Source organism: Pelodiscus sinensis, chromosome 7 (assembly GCF_052426305.1).
Source record: "Pelodiscus sinensis isolate ZL-2025 chromosome 7, ASM5242630v1, whole genome shotgun sequence".
NCBI lineage: Eukaryota > Metazoa > Chordata > Testudines > Trionychidae > Pelodiscus > Pelodiscus sinensis.
This window is the reverse complement of record NC_143058.1, coordinates 967,348-985,241: the sequence shown is the minus strand read 5'-3', so window position 1 is coordinate 985,241 and position 17,894 is coordinate 967,348. Positions and strand designations below refer to the sequence as shown.

The window sequence follows — 17,894 nt, the reverse complement described above, 5'->3', positions numbered from 1 at the left end:
CCCCCCGGCCAGTAAACGGGGGTATCGCCCCTCGGGGTACAGCCCGGCCCCTCGCGATGGGACCCCCCCCGGCCAGTAAACGGGGGTATCGCCCCTCGGGGTACAGCCCGGCCCCTCGCGATGGGACCCCCCCCGGCCAGTAAACGGGGGTATCGCCCCTCGGGGTACAGCCCGGCCCCTCGCGATGGGACCCCCCCCGGCCAGTAAACGGGGGTATCGCCCCTCGGGGTACAGCCCGGCCCCTCGCGATGGGACCCCCCGGCCAGTAAACGGGGGTATCGCCCCTCGGGGTACAGCCCGGCCCCTCGCGATGGGACCCCCCGGCCAGTAAACGGGGGTTATCGCCCCTCGGGGTACAGCCCGGCCCCTCGCGATGGGACCCCCCGGCCAGTAAACGGGGGTATCGCCCCTCGGGGTACAGCCCGGCCCCTCGCGATGGGACCCCCCCGGCCAGTAAACGGGGGTATCGCCCCTCGGGGTACAGCCCGGCCCCTCGCGATGGGACCCCCCCGGTCAGTAAACGGGGGTATCGCCCCTCGGGGTACAGCCCGGCCCCTCGCGATGGGACCCCCCGGCCAGTAAACGGGGGTATCGCCCCTCGGGGTACGGCCCGGCCCCTCGCGATGGGACCCCCCCCGGCCAGTAAACGGGGGTTATCGCCCCTCGGGGTACAGCCCGGCCCCTCGCGATGGGACCCCCCCCCGGCCAGTAAACGGGGGTATCGCCCCTCGGGGTACAGCCCGGCCCCTCGCGATGGGACCCCCCGGTCAGTAAACGGGGGTATCGCCCCTCGGGGTACAGCCCGGCCCCGCGCGATGGGACCCCCCCCCGGCCAGTAAACGGGGGTATCGCCCCTCGGGGTACAGCCCGGCCCCTCGCGATGGGACCCCCCGGTCAGTAAACGGGGGTATCGCCCCTCGGGGTACAGCCCGGCCCCTCGCGATGGGACCCCCCGGCCAGTAAACGGGGGTATCGCCCCTCGGGGTACAGCCCGGCCCCGCGCGATGGGACCCCCCGGCCAGTAAACGGGGTTATCGCCCCTCGGGGTACAGCCCGGCCCCTCGCGATGGGACCCCCCCCCGGCCAGTAAACGGGGGTATCGCCCCTCGGGGTACAGCCCGGCCCCTCGCGATGGGACCCCCCCGGCCAGTAAACGGGGGTATCGCCCCTCGGGGTACAGCCCGGCCCCTCGCGATGGGACCCCCCGGCCAGTAAACGGGGGTATCGCCCCTCGGGGTACAGCCCGGCCCCTCGCGATGGGACCCCCCGGCCAGTAAACGGGGGTATCGCCCCTCGGGGTACAGCCCGGCCCCTCGCGATGGGACCCCCCCCGGCCAGTAAACGGGGTTATCGCCCCTCGGGGTACAGCCCGGCCCCTCGCGATGGGACCCCCCCCCGGCCAGTAAACGGGGGTATCGCCCCTCGGGGTACAGCCCGGCCCCGCGCGATGGGACCCCCCCCGGCCAGTAAACGGGGGTTATCGCCCCTCGGGGTACAGCCCGGCCCCTCGCGATGGGACCCCCCTGGCCAGTAAACGGGGGTATCGCCCCTCGGGGTACAGCCCGGCCCCTCGCGATGGGACCCCCCCGGTCAGTAAACGGGGGTATCGCCCCTCGGGGTACAGCCCGGCCCCTCGCGATGGGACCCCCCGGCCAGTAAACGGGGGTTATCGCCCCTCGGGGTACAGCCCGGCCCCTCGCGATGGGACCCCCCCCGGCCAGTAAACGGGGGTATCGCCCCTCGGGGTACAGCCCGGCCCCGCGCGATGGGACCCCCCGGCCAGTAAACGGGGTTATCGCCCCTCGGGGTACAGCCCGGCCCCTCGCGATGGGACCCCCCGGCCAGTAAACGGGGTTATCGCCCCTCGGGGTACAGCCCGGCCCCTCGCGATGGGACCCCCCCCGGCCAGTAAACGGGGGTATCGCCCCTCGGGGTACAGCCCGGCCCCTCGCGATGGGACCCCCCGGCCAGTAAACGGGGGTATCGCCCCTCGGGGTACAGCCCGGCCCCTCGCGATGGGACCCCCCGGCCAGTAAACGGGGGTTATCGCCCCTCGGGGTACAGCCCGGCCCCTCGCGATGGGACCCCCCCCGGCCAGTAAACGGGGGTATCGCCCCTCGGGGTACAGCCCGGCCCCGCGCGATGGGACCCCCCCCCGGCCAGTAAACGGGGGTATCGCCCCTCGGGGTACAGCCCGGCCCCTCGCGATGGGACCCCCCCGGCCAGTAAACGGGGGTTATCGCCCCTCGGGGTACAGCCCGGCCCCTCGCGATGGGACCCCCCCGGCCAGTAAACGGGGGTATCGCCCCTCGGGGTACAGCCCGGCCCCGCGCGATGGGACCCCCCGGCCAGTAAACGGGGGTTATCGCCCCTCGGGGTACAGCCCGGCCCCTCGCGATGGGACCCCCCCCCGGCCAGTAAACGGGGGTATCGCCCCTCGGGGTACAGCCCGGCCCCTCGCGATGGGACCCCCCCCGGCCAGTAAACGGGGGTATCGCCCCTCGGGGTACAGCCCGGCCCCTCGCGATGGGACCCCCCGGTCAGTAAACGGGGGTTATCGCCCCTCGGGGTACAGCCCGGCCCCTCGCGATGGGACCCCCCCGGCCAGTAAACGGGGGTATCGCCCCTCGGGGTACAGCCCGGCCCCTCGCGATGGGACCCCCCCCGGCCAGTAAACGGGGGTATCGCCCCTCGGGGTACAGCCCGGCCCCTCGCGATGGGACCCCCCCCCGGCCAGTAAACGGGGGTATCGCCCCTCGGGGTACAGCCCGGCCCCTCGCGATGGGACCCCCCGGTCAGTAAACGGGGGTATCGCCCCTCGGGGTACAGCCCGGCCCCTCGCGATGGGACCCCCCGGCCAGTAAACGGGGTTATCGCCCCTCGGGGTACGGCCCGGCCCCTCGCGATGGGACCCCCCGGCCAGTAAACGGGGGTATCGCCCCTCGGGGTACAGCCCGGCCCCTCGCGATGGGACCCCCCCAGCCAGTAAACGGGGGTATCGCCCCTCGGGGTACAGCCCGGCCCCTCGCGATGGGACCCCCCGGCCAGTAAACGGGGGTATCGCCCCTCGGGGTACAGCCCGGCCCCTCGCGATGGGACCCCCCGGCCAGTAAACGGGGGTTATCGCCCCTCGGGGTACAGCCCGGCCCCTCGCGATGGGACCCCCCCGGCCAGTAAACGGGGGTATCGCCCCTCGGGGTACAGCCCGGCCCCTCGCGATGGGACCCCCCGGCCAGTAAACGGGGGTTATCGCCCCTCGGGGTACAGCCCGGCCCCTCGCGATGGGACCCCCCGGCCAGTAAACGGGGGTTATCGCCCCTCGGGGTACAGCCCGGCCCCTCGCGATGGGACCCCCCGGCCAGTAAACGGGGGTATCGCCCCTCGGGGTACAGCCCGGCCCCTCGCGATGGGACCCCCCCGGCCAGTAAACGGGGGTATCGCCCCTCGGGGTACAGCCCGGCCCCTCGCGATGGGACCCCCCGGCCAGTAAACGGGGGTATCGCCCCTCGGGGTACAGCCCGGCCCCTCGCGATGGGACCCCCCGGCCAGTAAACAGGGGTATCGCCCCTCGGGGTACAGCCCGGCCCCTCGCGATGGGACCCCCCGGCCAGTAAACGGGGTTATCGCCCCTCGGGGTACAGCCCGGCCCCGCGCGATGGGACCCCCCCCGGCCAGTAAACGGGGTTATCGCCCCTCGGGGTACAGCCCGGCCCCTCGCGATGGGACCCCCCGGCCAGTAAACGGGGGTTATCGCCCCTCGGGGTACAGCCCGGCCCCGCGCGATGGGACCCCCCCCGGCCAGTAAACGGGGGTATCGCCCCTCGGGGTACAGCCCGGCCCCTCGCGATGGGACCCCCCCCGGCCAGTAAACGGGGGTATCGCCGCTCGGGGTACAGCCCGGCCCCTCGCGATGGGACCCCCCGGCCAGTAAACAGGGGTATCGCCCCTCGGGGTACAGCCCGGCCCCTCGCGATGGGACCCCCCCGGCCAGTAAACGGGGGTATCGCCCCTCGGGGTACAGCCCGGCCCCTCGCGATGGGACCCCCCGGCCAGTAAACGGGGGTATCGCCCCTCGGGGTACAGCCCGGCCCCTCGCGATGGGACCCCCCGGCCAGTAAACGGGGGTATCGCCGCTCGGGGTACAGCCCGGCCCCTCGCGATGGGACCCCCCGGCCAGTAAACAGGGGTATCGCCCCTCGGGGTACAGCCCGGCCCCTCGCGATGGGACCCCCCGGTCAGTAAACGGGGGTATCGCCCCTCGGGGTACAGCCCGGCCCCTCGCGATGGGACCCCCCCGGCCAGTAAACGGGGGTATCGCCCCTCGGGGTACAGCCCGGCCCCGCGCGATGGGACCCCCCGGCCAGTAAACGGGGTTATCGCCCCTCGGGGTACAGCCCGGCCCCTCGCGATGGGACCCCCCGGCCAGTAAACGGGGGTTATCGCCCCTCGGGGTACAGCCCGGCCCCTCGCGATGGGACCCCCCGGCCAGTAAACGGGGGTATCGCCCCTCGGGGTACAGCCCGGCCCCTCGCGATGGGACCCCCCCCCGGCCAGTAAACGGGGGTATCGCCCCTCGGGGTACAGCCCGGCCCCTCGCGATGGGACCCCCCGGCCAGTAAACGGGGGTATCGCCCCTCGGGGTACAGCCCGGCCCCTCGCGATGGGACCCCCCGGCCAGTAAACGGGGGTATCGCCCCTCGGGGTACAGCCCGGCCCCTCGCGATGGGACCCCCCGGTCAGTAAACGGGGGTATCGCCCCTCGGGGTACGGCCCGGCCCCTCGCGATGGGACCCCCCGGCCAGTAAACGGGGGTATCGCCCCTCGGGGTACAGCCCGGCCCCTCGCGATCGCCCCTCGGGGTACAGCCCGGCCCCTCGCGATGGGACCCCCCGGTCAGTAAACGGGGGTATCGCCCCTCGGGGTACGGCCCGGCCCCTCGCGATGGGACCCCCCGGCCAGTAAACGGGGGTATCGCCCCTCGGGGTACAGCCCGGCCCCTCGCGATGGGACCCCCCGGTCAGTAAACGGGGTTATCGCCCCTCGGGGTACAGCCCGGCCCCTCGCGATGGGACCCCCCGGCCAGTAAACGGGGGTATCGCCCCTCGGGGTACAGCCCGGCCCCTCGCGATGGGACCCCCCGGTCAGTAAACGGGGGTATCGCCCCTCGGGGTACAGCCCGGCCCCTCGCGATGGGACCCCCCCGGCCAGTAAACGGGGGTATCGCCCCTCGGGGTACAGCCCGGCCCCTCGCGATGGGACCCCCCGGCCAGTAAACGGGGGTATCGCCCCTCGGGGTACAGCCCGGCCCCTCGCGATGGGACCCCCCGGCCAGTAAACGGGGGTATCGCCCCTCGGGGTACAGCCCGGCCCCTCGCGATGGGACCCCCCGGCCAGTAAACGGGGGTATCGCCCCTCGGGGTACAGCCCGGCCCCTCGCGATGGGACCCCCCGGCCAGTAAACGGGGGTATCGCCCCTCGGGGTACAGCCCGGCCCCGCGCGATGGGACCCCCCCCGGCCAGTAAACGGGGGTATCGCCCCTCGGGGTACAGCCCGGCCCCGCGCGATGGGACCCCCCGGCCAGTAAACGGGGGTATCGCCCCTCGGGGTACAGCCCGGCCCCGCGCGATGGGACCCCCCCCGGCCAGTAAACGGGGGTATCGCCCCTCGGGGTACAGCCCGGCCCCTCGCGATGGGACCCCCCCCGGCCAGTAAACGGGGGTATCGCCCCTCGGGGTACAGCCCGGCCCCGCGCGATGGGACCCCCCGGCCAGTAAACGGGGGTATCGCCCCTCGGGGTACAGCCCGGCCCCTCGCGATGGGACCCCCCGGCCAGTAAACGGGGGTATCGCCCCTCGGGGTACAGCCCGGCCCCTCGCGATGGGACCCCCCGGTCAGTAAACGGGGGTATCGCCCCTCGGGGTACAGCCCGGCCCCTCGCGATGGGACCCCCGGGCCAGTAAACGGGGGTATCGCCCCTCGGGGTACAGCCCGGCCCCTCCCGATGGGACCCCCCCGGCCAGTAAACGGGGGTATCGCCCCTCGGGGTACAGCCCGGCCCCGCGCGATGGGACCCCCCGGCCAGTAAACGGGGGTATCGCCCCTCGGGGTACAGCCCGGCCCCTCGCGATGGGACCCCCCGGCCAGTAAACGGGGGTATCGCCCCTCGGGGTACAGCCCGGCCCCTCGCGATGGGACCCCCCGGCCAGTAAACGGGGGTATCGCCCCTCGGGGTACAGCCCGGCCCCTCGCGATGGGACCCCCCGGTCAGTAAACGGGGGTATCGCCCCTCGGGGTACAGCCCGGCCCCGCGCGATGGGACCCCCCGGCCAGTAAACGGGGGTATCGCCCCTCGGGGTACAGCCCGGCCCCTCGCGATGGGACCCCCTGGTCAGTAAACGGGGGTATCGCCCCTCGGGGTACAGCCCGGCCCCTCGCGATGGGACCCCCCGGTCAGTAAACGGGGGTATCGCCCCTAGGGGTACAGCCCGGCCCCGCGCGATGGGACCCCCCCCGGCCAGTAAACGGGGGTATCGCCCCTCGGGGTACAGCCCGGCCCCGCGCGATGGGACCCCCCCCGGCCAGTAAACGGGGGTTATCGCCCCTCGGGGTACAGCCCGGCCCCGCGCGATGGGACCCCCCGGTCAGTAAACGGGGGTATCGCCCCTCGGGGTACAGCCCGGCCCCGCGCGATGGGACCCCCCCCGGCCAGTAAACGGGGGTATCGCCCCTCGGGGTACAGCCCGGCCCCTCGCGATGGGACCCCCCCCCGGCCAGTAAACGGGGGTATCGCCCCTCGGGGTACAGCCCGGCCCCTCGCGATGGGACCCCCCGGTCAGTAAACGGGGGTATCGCCCCTCGGGGTACAGCCCGGCCCCGCGCGATGGGACCCCCCGGCCAGTAAACGGGGGTATCGCCCCTCGGGGTACAGCCCGGCCCCTCGCGATGGGACCCCCCCCGGCCAGTAAACGGGGGTATCGCCCCTCGGGGTACAGCCCGGCCCCGCGCGATGGGACCCCCCGGCCAGTAAACGGGGGTATCGCCCCTCGGGGTACAGCCCGGCCCCTCGCGATGGGACCCCCCCCGGCCAGTAAACGGGGGTTATCGCCCCTCGGGGTACAGCCCGGCCCCTCGCGATGGGACCCCCCCCGGCCAGTAAACGGGGGTATCGCCCCTCGGGGTACAGCCCGGCCCCGCGCGATGGGACCCCCTTCCCCCGCCCAGAGCCCCCCCTTTCCCTTCCCCCTCACCCCACCCCCTTTCCCCGCCCAGAGCCCCCCCTTTCCCTTCCCTCACCCACCCCCTTCCCCCGCCCAGAGCCCCCCCTTTCCATTCCCTCACCCCACACCCTTCCCCCGCCCAGAGCCCCCCCTTTCCCTTCCCTCGCCCACCCCCTGCCCCCGCCCTGAGCCCCAGCCCCTGCCGAGGCGGGTGCGAGGAGGGAGTGGGCGTGCTTGGGGGGGCGCGGCGGGGGGAGAGGGCAGGGTGGGCCCAGCGGCGCAGCCAGTCGGTTTTCTGCAGGGCTGGTTGCTGCGCCCGCGCTGCTCATGGCGTCTCTGGCCCCTGGTTACGATGCGCTCGGGGCGAGCGCCCGCCGGCCCCCCCTTGCAGCCCTGGCTGGGCGGTTCTGCCAGCCGAGGGCCCGCTCCCCTGTGCCACTGTGGGCCTGGCCCCGCCGTGCTGCCCTCGACGGGCCTCTGCCCCGTGCCCGAGGCAAAGGGAGCCGGCCCTGAGGTGCCAGCTGGGGCTCTGCTCGGCCGCCGGGTCCGTGTGGGGACCCAGGGCTGGGTCTCCCCATGGCTGACTGACCGCGCAGAAACATGGGGGTCTGCCCGGCGCCAGGCCTGTGCCCGCTCGCCAGACCCGTCCTCCGCCTCCACGCAGGGCGCCGAGGGCCAGTGCCAGGCTGCAAACCCGGGACTGGGCCTGCGACCTGGCAGACTGGCACATGGGACCTGTGTGCCAAAGTCCTGTTCTCCCCAGGCCGGCCCACCCTGGGCCCTGGCGCCAGGAACGCTCCTGTGCTCCCTGCCGGCTGGGAGCCCCCTGGCTGGGGGGGGCAGGGCCCAGTGACCCCCGCCCCACAGGGACAGGGGATAACCCTAGGGCAGGTGTCCAGTAACCCCGGGATGGATGGAAACCCCAAGACAGGTGTATGTGGGGAACCCTTAGGACGTGCGTGGGGTAGCCCCGGGATGGGTGTTAGGGGCGTGGGGGGTCCCCCGCCCTGCACCCCCACCACAGCGAGACGCGACTCTCAGGCGTCAGGTAGAAGAGAAGGTTTATTGAAGGTTGTTACAGGCACCAGGAGCAGCCAGTACAGCCCAGCCTGGCCCCCCAAGCCAGCGGAAAGCGAAATCGCCCCCCAGCCACTTGGCCCAGGCCCCCGCAGCCCTACCCCCTCCTTTGTCCTGCTCTCTGGAGCCCAGGCTATCTGGTGTGCTCGGCTGTCACTGGGCCCCAGGAGGGGAGTGACTTAGCAAGTTAGATAAATGGTCAGAGGTAAACAGGATGAGGTTTAATAAAGAGAAATGCAAAGTGCTCCACTTAGGAAGGAACAATCAGTTCCATACATACAAGATGGGAAGCGACTGTCTAGGAAGGAGCATGGCGGAAAGGGATCTAGGGGTCATAGTGGACCACAAGTTGAATATGAGTCAACAATGTGATGCTGTTGCAAAAAAAGCAAATATGATTCTAGGTTGTATCAACAGGTGTGTTGTAAGCAAAACTCGTGAAGTCATTCTGCCGCTCTACTCTGCACTAGTTAGGCCTCAGCTGGAGTACTGTGTCCAGTTCTGGGCGCCACATTTCAAGAAAGATGTGGAGAAATTGGAAAGGGTACAGAGAAGAGCGACAAGAATGATTAAAGGTTTAGAGAACATGACCTATGAAGCCAGGCTTCATGAACTGGGCTTGTTTAGTTTGGAAAAAAGAAGATTAAGGGGGGACATGAGAGCGGTTTTCAAATATCTAAAAGGGTGTCACAAGGAGGAAGGCGAAAATTTGTTCCTCTTGGTTTCTGAGGACAGGACAAGGAGTAATGGGCTTAAAGTGCAGCAGGGGAGGTTTAGATTGGACATTAGGAAAAAATTCCTAACTGTCAGGATGGTCAAATATTGGAATAAATTGCCAAGGGAGGTGGTGGAATCTCCCTCTCTGGAGATATTTAAGAACAGGTTAGATAGACATCTGTCAGGGATGGTGTAGACGGAGCTTGATCCTGCCTTGAGGGTGGGGGGCTGGACTCGATGACCTCTCGAGGTCCCTTCCAGTCCTATTATTCTATGATTCTATGAGGTCAAAGGCAGGACCAGGAACTCCAGCAGGGGCCAGGTGGAGCAGCTGGCGGGACCTCTGGGCACCCCCGGCTGCCTCCTCCCCTCCAGGGCTCTGGCTGCCCCGGGCCGCTCCAGGAACCCCTTGTCCCACGGGAACCTCTCCCTGCGGCCCTCCCACAGGGCCCGGCACTGCCCGGCAGCCAGGGCCCGCCGCTTCGCTAGAGCGGGATCCCGGGGCAGCGCGTCTGGAACTCGGCTGCTGGGCTGGCGGTTATGGCCCTGGGGGTTGTGCCTCAGTTTCCCCACCCTGGGCTGGAGGCTCCGGGCTGCCGCTGTCCAGCCGTACCCGCAGTGCTCCCCTTCCCCCCCTCTGGCGGGTCCTGACTCTGGCTCCGGGCGGGGACCAGGGCATTCCGAGTACCCTCCGGCCAGCCCTCCAGGTCGGTTCCCATCAGCACCTCCGTGGGCCCCTCCCTGGCCCCCATTTCAGGTCTATCCTCCCCACAGGCACCGTGACCGGGGTCCGAACACGCCCCTCAGGGTCAGGCCGGCACCCGGCACCAGCTGGTTCGGGCCCCCCTCGGGCCGCGCCGGTGTCACCTCCGCCCCCACGTCCCAGAGCCCCGGACGCTCCTACCCCACCTCAATGGGGCTGACGTGATGATGACTCCCCGGGGCTTGTCCCCCACTCGCCTGGCGGATGGAGAACGGCCAGTCGGGGGCTGGTGCTTCACTCCCCCCCCATCCTGCTGGTCCCCTCCCCCCGGCGCAGCCCAGTTACCTGCATCCCCCCGGCATGGGCCGTCCTCCGGCTGCGCTCCCCGCCAGTCAGCTCCTGGGGCCCTGCCATCTCCTTCCCCTCTGGCACGGCGCCACCTCGGGCCCTTTCTGGCCACAGACGTTGCATCTCAGGTCCCTCGAGTCCCATGGGGGGGGTTGTCCTGCCCTGGCTCTCTGGGGCCCCCCCGGCTGGGCTTGCTGGAGTCCCTGGGGGCCTGTCAGCCTGGGCCCCCCTCAACCCCACACAGCTGAGTCTGCCCTGCAGCCAGTGGGGGCTCTGCCCCCTGCCCCGATCAGCCCCCACCTGCCAGCCGAGCCCCAGTACCCCAGCAACAGCCCCTCCCCCGCCAGGGTCTCTCCCCAGGTAACCGGGTCACCTGGGCCCCTCTTCTCCCCTCCCCCCCCGTCCAACGTTCTCCCCTCGCTGGGTCAGCTGGGCCGGTCGGGGTCCCCCCTGCAGCCCCTTGGCCTCCCCCCGCCCGACCTGGCCTGGCCTGGCCGTGCCTCCCAGCTTGCTCTGGGGCTCCAGTTCTGGGCTGGGCCCTACAATAACAAGCTCCCCCTTGGCACACTGCCCTGCGCTGAGCGCCGATCGGCACGCAGCGCCCGGCCCACAGCTCGCCCCTAGGACTGAGCCGTAGCCCCAGGACGCGTGTTCGGGGCTGAGCCTGGCAACGTTCCCCCGGCTGTGCCCACGCGGTGCGGAATCCCCGGCAGGGCCGTGCACCACCCGCCGGCAGGACCCCTGGCCTGTGGCCAATCAGCCGGGCGCCCGAGTCGCTCCAGGGGGAACGGGGAGCCGGACGGACGTGGGGGTCCCCGATGCCTGTGGGGTGAGGGAGCCAGAGCCCAGCCGTGTGCCTGTGCTGCCACCTGCTGGCTCGGGTCGGCGTTGCATGGGAGGCCCCCTGGCCAGGCACAGACGCTGGTAGGGACCCGGGTGTCCCCAAGGGGCGGGGAGCCCCAGGCCCTGCCCCCTGCCAGGGGGCTCACAGCTGGCAGGGGGGTTCTTGGTGCCAGGGACCCAGCGTGGCGCAGGGGCAGCACTGGGCCATGGGGCAGCCAGGGCAGCCCAGCCTGGGGGAGGGGCTCAGAGCCAGGGCCCTGCCCCCTCCCTGTGCCCCAATCCCACCCAGCAACCAACCCCGGCCCCGCCCCTTCCTGTGTCCCCTTCCCGGGCAAAAAGGGTCACCTGGTCACCCCCCCTCCCCGGCTCAGGTTAAGGGGAGCCCTGGCCAGCCTGGACTCCCTGTGTGAGTCACACCCGCAATCCCCACCCCCAACCAGGTACCGGGCAGCACCTAGGGAAACTGAGGCACACGGGGTTACCACAGGGCAGCAGAACAGCGGGACCAGCGAATCCAACCCCTATGTCCTCCTACGGCGACAGGGCTGGAAAACTGGGGCGGCCTGGCAGGGGCTGCCGCTGGACTTAGCGGGGCCGGGGGCAGCTGCAGGTGTCTGCTTGCTGGGGACACGAGCGATATTTGGAGCCCCTGCACTTCAGCTGCCCAGCCTCGCTGCTACCCCCCCACAGCGCGAGCCCCCCCCCACAGCGCGAGCCCCCCCATCACAGCGCGAGCCCCCCCATCACAGCACGAGCCCCCCCATCACAGCGCGAGCATTTACACGGACAGACACCAATACTCATGTGACGGCGCGTCGGGGTCCCCCGTCTCCTGCACCCCCGAAATGGCACGAACAGGCTCCACCAGCCAGTAGAACAGAGGGAGTTTATCGCTTCTCCAGCTGTGACGTGGGGGGGGGGGGCCTTGCTAGGGCTGTGGCCACCTCTGCTGTCTGGAACGAGTCGTTATGCAAAGGGGGCTCCAAACCTGTCCGACCAGCCACCCCCCCATAGAGAGGAACAAAGGAAGGTGGATGCTGCCCTGGCTGGGGGGCAGGGCTGGAGGAGAGTTAGTTAGTGTCTGTCTGGGAGCATGGAGGAAGCAGCCTCAGCAACAGGCTGGGGGGTTTAGAAGCCGAGACCCCCCCCCATATCAAGGGGGGCTGAGGCATCCTAGGCCTGCCCTGGAACCAGATGACATGTGTGCTGTGCTGTATGCTGGGGAAGCAATAAACTCCCTGGCTGTGTCTACGCTGGCATGCCTTCCGGAAAAGGGATGCTAATGTAGCACTTTGGAATAGGCAAGTCCGCGGGGGTTTTAAATATCCCCCGCAGTATTTGCAGTAACATGGCTGCCGCTTTTTTCCGGCTTGGAGATAAGCTGAGAAAAGCGCCAGTCTGGACGTGAGTCTCCGGAAAATAAAGCCTGTACTGGAGGGTCTCTTATTCCTACTTGAAAGCAGGAAAGCACCCCCCGCCTTTGGTTCTCTCCCTGGGGGTAGCTGGTCGGCCCGGCTGAGAGCCCCCTTTGCATAACGACTCACCCCCTGCCCGGCTGGGCCGTGGTACCGGCAGCAGCCAGTGGGGCTACCCCAGCCCCAGCCAGGTACCCCCACAACGCAGACCCTCACCTACACAAACCACGCAGGCATGTGAAGAGTATACATTGCGGGAGGGGGGGCTCAGGCCCCTTGCCTGGATCTGGCCCCGAGGCTCGGGGCTCCGCAGCGTTGGGGAGCTGGTGCTGGCACTCTACCCCCCCGCTGTCCCACCACAGGGCTGGAGTGCACCAAGTCTACTAGCCTAGGCCCCCCCAGACCCTAGTGTGAGAGGGATTAGGGGAGGGTCCTGGCCCCCCGGGCCCTGGCGGGGGAGGGGGATGTGGGGAGGGTCCTGGACCCCCGGGCCCTGGCGGGGGAGGGGGATGTGGGGAGAGTCCTGGCCCCCCAGGCCCTGGCAGGGGAGGGGGATGTGGGGAGGGTCCTGGCCCCCCCAGGCCCTGGCGGGGGAGGGGGATTAGGGGAGAGTCCTGGCCCCCCGGGCCCTGGCGGGGGAGGGGGATGTGGGGAGGGTCCTGGACCCCCGGGCCCTGGCGGGGGAGGGGGATGTGGGGAGAGTCCTGGCCCCCCAGGCCCTGGCAGGGGAGGGGGATGTGGGGAGGGTCCTGGACCCCCGGGCCCTGGCGGGGGAGGGGGATGTGGGGAGGGTCCTGGACCCCCGGGCCCTGGCGGGGGAGGGGGATGTGGGGAGAGTCCTGGCCCCCCAGGCCCTGGCAGGGGAGGGGGATGTGGGGAGGGTCCTGGCCCCCCCAGGCCCTGGCGGGGGAGGGGGATTAGGGGAGAGTCCTGGCCCCCCGGGCCCTGGCGGGGGAGGGGGATGTGGGGAGGGTCCTGGACCCCCGGGCCCTGGCGGGGGAGGGGGATGTGGGGAGAGTCCTGGCCCCCCAGGCCCTGGCAGGGGAGGGGGATGTGGGGAGGGTCCTGGACCCCCGGGCCCTGGCGGGGGAGGGGGATGTGGGGAGAGTCCTGGCCCCCCAGGCCCTGGCAGGGGAGGGGGATGTGGGGAGGGTCCTGGCCCCCAGGCCCTGGCAGGGGAGGGGGATGTGGGGAGGGTCCTGGACCCCAGGCCCTGGAGGGGGAGGGGGATGTGGGGAGGGTCCTGGACCCCAGGCCCTGGAGGGGGAGGGGGATGTGGGGAGGGTCCTGGACCCCAGGCCCTGGCAGGGGAGGGGGATGTGGGGAGGGTCCTGGCCCCCAGGCCCTGGCAGGGGAGGGGGATGTGGGGAGGGTCCTGGCCCCCAGGCCCTGGCAGGGGAGGGGGATGTGGGGAGGGTCCTGGACCCCAGGCCCTGGAGGGGGAGGGGGATGTGGGGAGAGTCCTGGACCCCAGGCCCTGGAGGGGGAGGGGGATGTGGGGAGAGTCCTGGCCCCCCAGGCCCTGGCAGGGAGGGGGATGTGGGGAGGGTCCTGGACCCCAGGCCCTGGAGGGGGAGGGGGATGTGGGGAGAGTCCTGGCCCCCCAGGCCCTGGCAGGGAGGGGGATGTGGGGAGGGTCCTGGACCCCAGGCCCTGGAGGGGGAGGGGGGCATGGGGAGGGTCCGTCTCAGTCCCAGTGGGGGCTAGGTCAGTGGGGTTTCTTTGTTGGGGGGCGGGTTTTCTGTTGTGGGCGGCCCCCGACTGGTTTTTCTGGGGCTCAGTGCCCCCCAGCCCAGAGCAGGTCCCCAGGCCTGGCAGAGCCAGGCTCAGCGGGTGGCGGAGCTGGGTTGGGGCGGAGGCGCCGTGTTCTGCACGCTCACCCTGAACGCACTCGCGGCCGCGGCGCCCGGTGGGCAGCGGGGGGCTGGGCCGTGCCCAGGGCTTGGCAGAGGCCAGAGGCCAGGTCGGCCGCCCCGGGCTCTGGGAAGGGGCCGCCCATGGAGACGGCAGGGCCCAGCCCCTGGCGCCGGCGCCAGCTGCCGGGTTTGGGGGAGGGGCTGTGGCGCGGCTCCGCGGCTGCCAGGTGGCGCCGGGAAGCTGGAGACGCGGCTTTGAAGCCACCTGACGAGCTGTCGGGTGTCAGAGCCGCGCTGACAGGCTCTGCCTTTGAGGGGCTGACGGCGCCCCCCCCGCACCGTGCACCACGCCTGGGGGGAGGGGCTGCCGGGGCTGGGTGCCCTGGGGGGCCAGGCTGCAGCACTGTGAGCTGTCCTGGCAGCAGGGTGGGGCGCTTGCTGCCCTCACTCCGTCTGCGGGGGACCCTGCCCGGCAGGGCTGGGGCACTCGGGCACAGCTGCCCCAGGGCCCTTGGCAGGAGTGGCAGGCAGGCCCCTGCACCTGGGCATGGTGGGACGGGCAGAGCGCCCGGCGGACGTGCCCAGAGAGCCATCAGGCCATGGCGCCAGAGCCACCAGCTCTGCCTGGCACCTACGTCCTGCCGGGCCAGCCCCGCGCCACCCGCCTGCCTGGCCAGGGGATGCCAGGAATCTTCTGTCCCTGCCTGGAGCTTGCGGGAGGGCGTCTGTGCACCAACCCCCGCCCCTCCCCTCCCCTCCCCTCCCCTCCCCTCCCCTCCTCTCGCCTGTCACGGGAGCCGCCTGCCACTCTCGGCTCGCGCTGGTGCTGGATGCGGGAGCTGCACAACAGGCTCCGGAAACAGAAACCTCCCTGGAGGGAAACTGGGACAGGTCGCGGGGCTGGGCACCTCCCTGAGCAGAGCAGAGCCAGGGCAGGTCGCGGGGCCGGGCGCCTCCTGGAGCAGAGCAGAGCCAGGGCGGGTCGCGGGGCCGGGCACCTCCCTGAGCAGAGCAGAGCCGGGGCGGGTCGTGGGGCCGGGCGCCTCCTGGAGCAGAGCAGAGCCAGGGCGGGTCGCGGGGCCGGGCGCTTCCCGGAGCTGAGCCGGGGCGGGTCGCGGGGCCGGGCGCTTCCCAGAGCTGAGCCGGGGCGGGTCGCGGGGCCGGGCGCTTCCCGGAGCTGAGCCGGGGCGGGTCGCGGGGCCGGGCGCTTCCCGGAGCTGAGCCGGGGCGGGTCGCGGGGCCGGGCGCTTCCCGGAGCTGAGCCGGGGCGGGTCGCAGGGCCGGGCACCTCCCGGAGCAGAGCAGAGCCGGGGCGGGTCGCGGGGCCGGGCACCTCCCTGAGCAGAGCAGAGCCAGGGCAGGTCGCGGGGCCGGGCACCTCCCTGAGCAGAGCAGAGCCGGGGCGGGTCGCGGGGCCGGGCGCCTCCCGGAGCAGAGCCGGGGCGAGTCGCGGGGCCGGGCGCTTCCCGGAGCTGAGCCGGGGCGGGTTGCGGGGCCGGGCGCCTCCCGGAGCAGAGCAGAGCCGGGGCGGGTCGCGGGGCCGGGCGCCTCCCGGAGCAGAGCAGAGCCGGGGCGGGTCGTGGGGCCAGGCGCTTCCCGGAGCAGAGCAGAGCCGGGGCGGGTCGTGGGGCTGGGCGCCTCTGAGGGCAGGTCAACTCCTGGCTGTAGCCTGAGGCCAGAGCCCAGCTGGGGGCCATGCCTCGGCCCCAGTCCTGCTGCCCCCGGGGGCTGCGCCTGGCCCCAGCCCCAGACGGCTCCTGTGCCCAGATCACCGGCCGGTTCCTGCGCGGGACCACGCTGCACGGGCTGCACTACATGGGCGCGCGCCCGCAGTCGTGCCCGCGGCGCCTGCTCTGGGGCCTGGCCTTCCTGCTGTCCCTGAGCCTGCTGGGCGCCTGGTCCAGCGACCGCGTGCGCTACCTGCTCTCGAGCCCGGTGCACAGCCGGGTGCGCCTGGAGCCGGCGCCGCGCCTGCGCTTCCCGGCCGTCACCCTCTGCAACAACAACCCCGTGCGCTTCCGGCAGCTCACCCGGCCCGACCTGTACGCGGCGGGGCAGTGGCTGGGCCTGGCGGGGGAGAACCGCTCCCTGCTGCCCGGCCTGCTGGAGGCACTGCCCGAGGCCCAGCGCCACTGGCTCAGCCGCCTGGCCAACTACTCCCGCTTCCTGCCGCCGCGCCGCGCCGAGCGCACCCTGGCCAGCCTCCTGCACCGCCTGGGCCACCAGCTGCCGGACATGCTGCTGGCCTGCCGCTTCCAGGGCCAGGCCTGCGGCCCCCAGCACTTCACCCCCGTGAGCGCCCGGGGCCAGGCACTGGGGTCTAGGGGGGCTGTGTGATGGAGGCAGGGGGGCAGGTCTATGGGGGGGGCTGGCCGGGTTGGCTTAGCTGGGGATGCGGGGGAGGGGAGGGCTCTGAATGAGCCAGTCTCTGCCCCCCAGGGCCCGGAGGGGGCCCCTGCCCTGAGGCTGCGCTGCCCGGCCGTGGGGCAGGGGGGCGGCCCCAGACGGGGAGCCGGGGAGCCCCAGTGCCCGGGTTCTAACCCTGCCCCCGCCGGCAGGTCTACACGCGCTACGGGAAGTGCTACACCTTCAACGGCGACCCCAGCAGCCCCCGCACGGCCCGGCAGCGGGGCGCCGGCCACGGCCTGGAGCTCATGCTGGACATCCAGCAAGAGGAGTACCTGCCCATCTGGAGGGAGACCAGTGAGCACCCGGGCCGCCAGGGCAGGGGGGCCGGGGGGGCCCTGGCAGGGGGGCGGCCGGGGGGATCCCTGGCAGGGGGGGCGGCCGGGGGGGCGGCCAGGGGGGATCCCTGGCGGGGGGGGCGGCCGGGGGGGGGGGTCCTGGGCGGGGGGGGTCCCGGGCAGGGGGCGGCCGGGGGGATCCCTGGCAGGGGGGTTTCTGGGGGGGTCCCGGGTGGGGGGGCGGCCGGGGGGGTCCCTGGCAGGGGGGCGGCCGGGGGGGCTCCTGGCCGGGGGCGGCTGGGGCAATGGTACTGTCGGGGGGGCGAGAAGCCGGGGCTGCCGTCTGGGGTCCGACCCTCGGCCCGTCCCTGCGGTGCAGACGAGACGTCGTTCGAGGCGGGGATCCGGGTGCAGATCCACAGCCAGGAGGAGCCGCCCTACATCCACCAGCTGGGCTTCGGCGTCTCCCCCGGCTTCCAGACCTTCGTGTCCTGCCAGGAACAGAGGGTGAGGCTGGGGGGCCGGCTCACTGGGAGTGAGGCCGTCGGAACTGGGCAGGGCTCGCTGGGGACCGGGGCCGACTTGGAAGGGTGGGGGTGGGTAGGCGGGGCTGTGGGGCAGTGGGCGGGGCTGGCCAGGCAGGGCTGTGGGGCAGTGGGCGGGGCTGGCCAGGCAGGGCTGTGGGGCAGTGGGCGGGGCTGGCTGGGCAGGGCTGTGGGGCAGTGGGCGGGGCTGGCCAGGCAGGGCTGTGGGGCAGTGGGCGGGGCTGGCCGGGCAGAGCTGTGGGGCAGTGGGCGGGGCTGGCCGGGCAGGGCTGTGGGGCAGTGGGCGGGGCTGGCCAGGCAGAGGTGTGGGGCAGTGGGCGGGGCTGGCCGGGCAGAGCTGTGGGGCAGTGGGCGGGGCTGGCCAGGTGGGGCTGCGGGGCTGGCCAGGTGGGGCTGTGGGGCAGTGGGTGGGGCTGGCCAGGCGGGGCTGTGGGGCAGTGGGCGGGGCTGCCTAGCAGGGACAGAGGAGGGGCCAGCTAAGAGGCTGT

The 17,894-nt window shown here is 72.3% G+C and overlaps 1 protein-coding gene across 2 annotated transcripts in view; it reads left to right on the top strand.

The window, feature by feature from the left end:
• Positions 1-17,894, top strand: part of ASIC4 (acid sensing ion channel subunit family member 4) — a 93,990-nt gene that overhangs the window by 50,450 nt on the left and 25,646 nt on the right. Inside the window, exons 1-3 of one of the 2 annotated variants that reach the window (XM_075914480.2) lie at positions 15,672-16,469; positions 16,736-16,880; positions 17,241-17,368. In XM_075914480.2, coding sequence (XP_075770595.1) covers positions 15,873-16,469; positions 16,736-16,880; positions 17,241-17,368 — 870 coding nt within the window. In that variant the 5' untranslated portion in view covers positions 15,672-15,872. Of the gene's footprint in view, positions 1-15,671; positions 16,470-16,735; positions 16,881-17,240; positions 17,369-17,894 lie in introns of those variants that run through there. The other variant, XM_089779586.1, reaches the window with a different exon arrangement.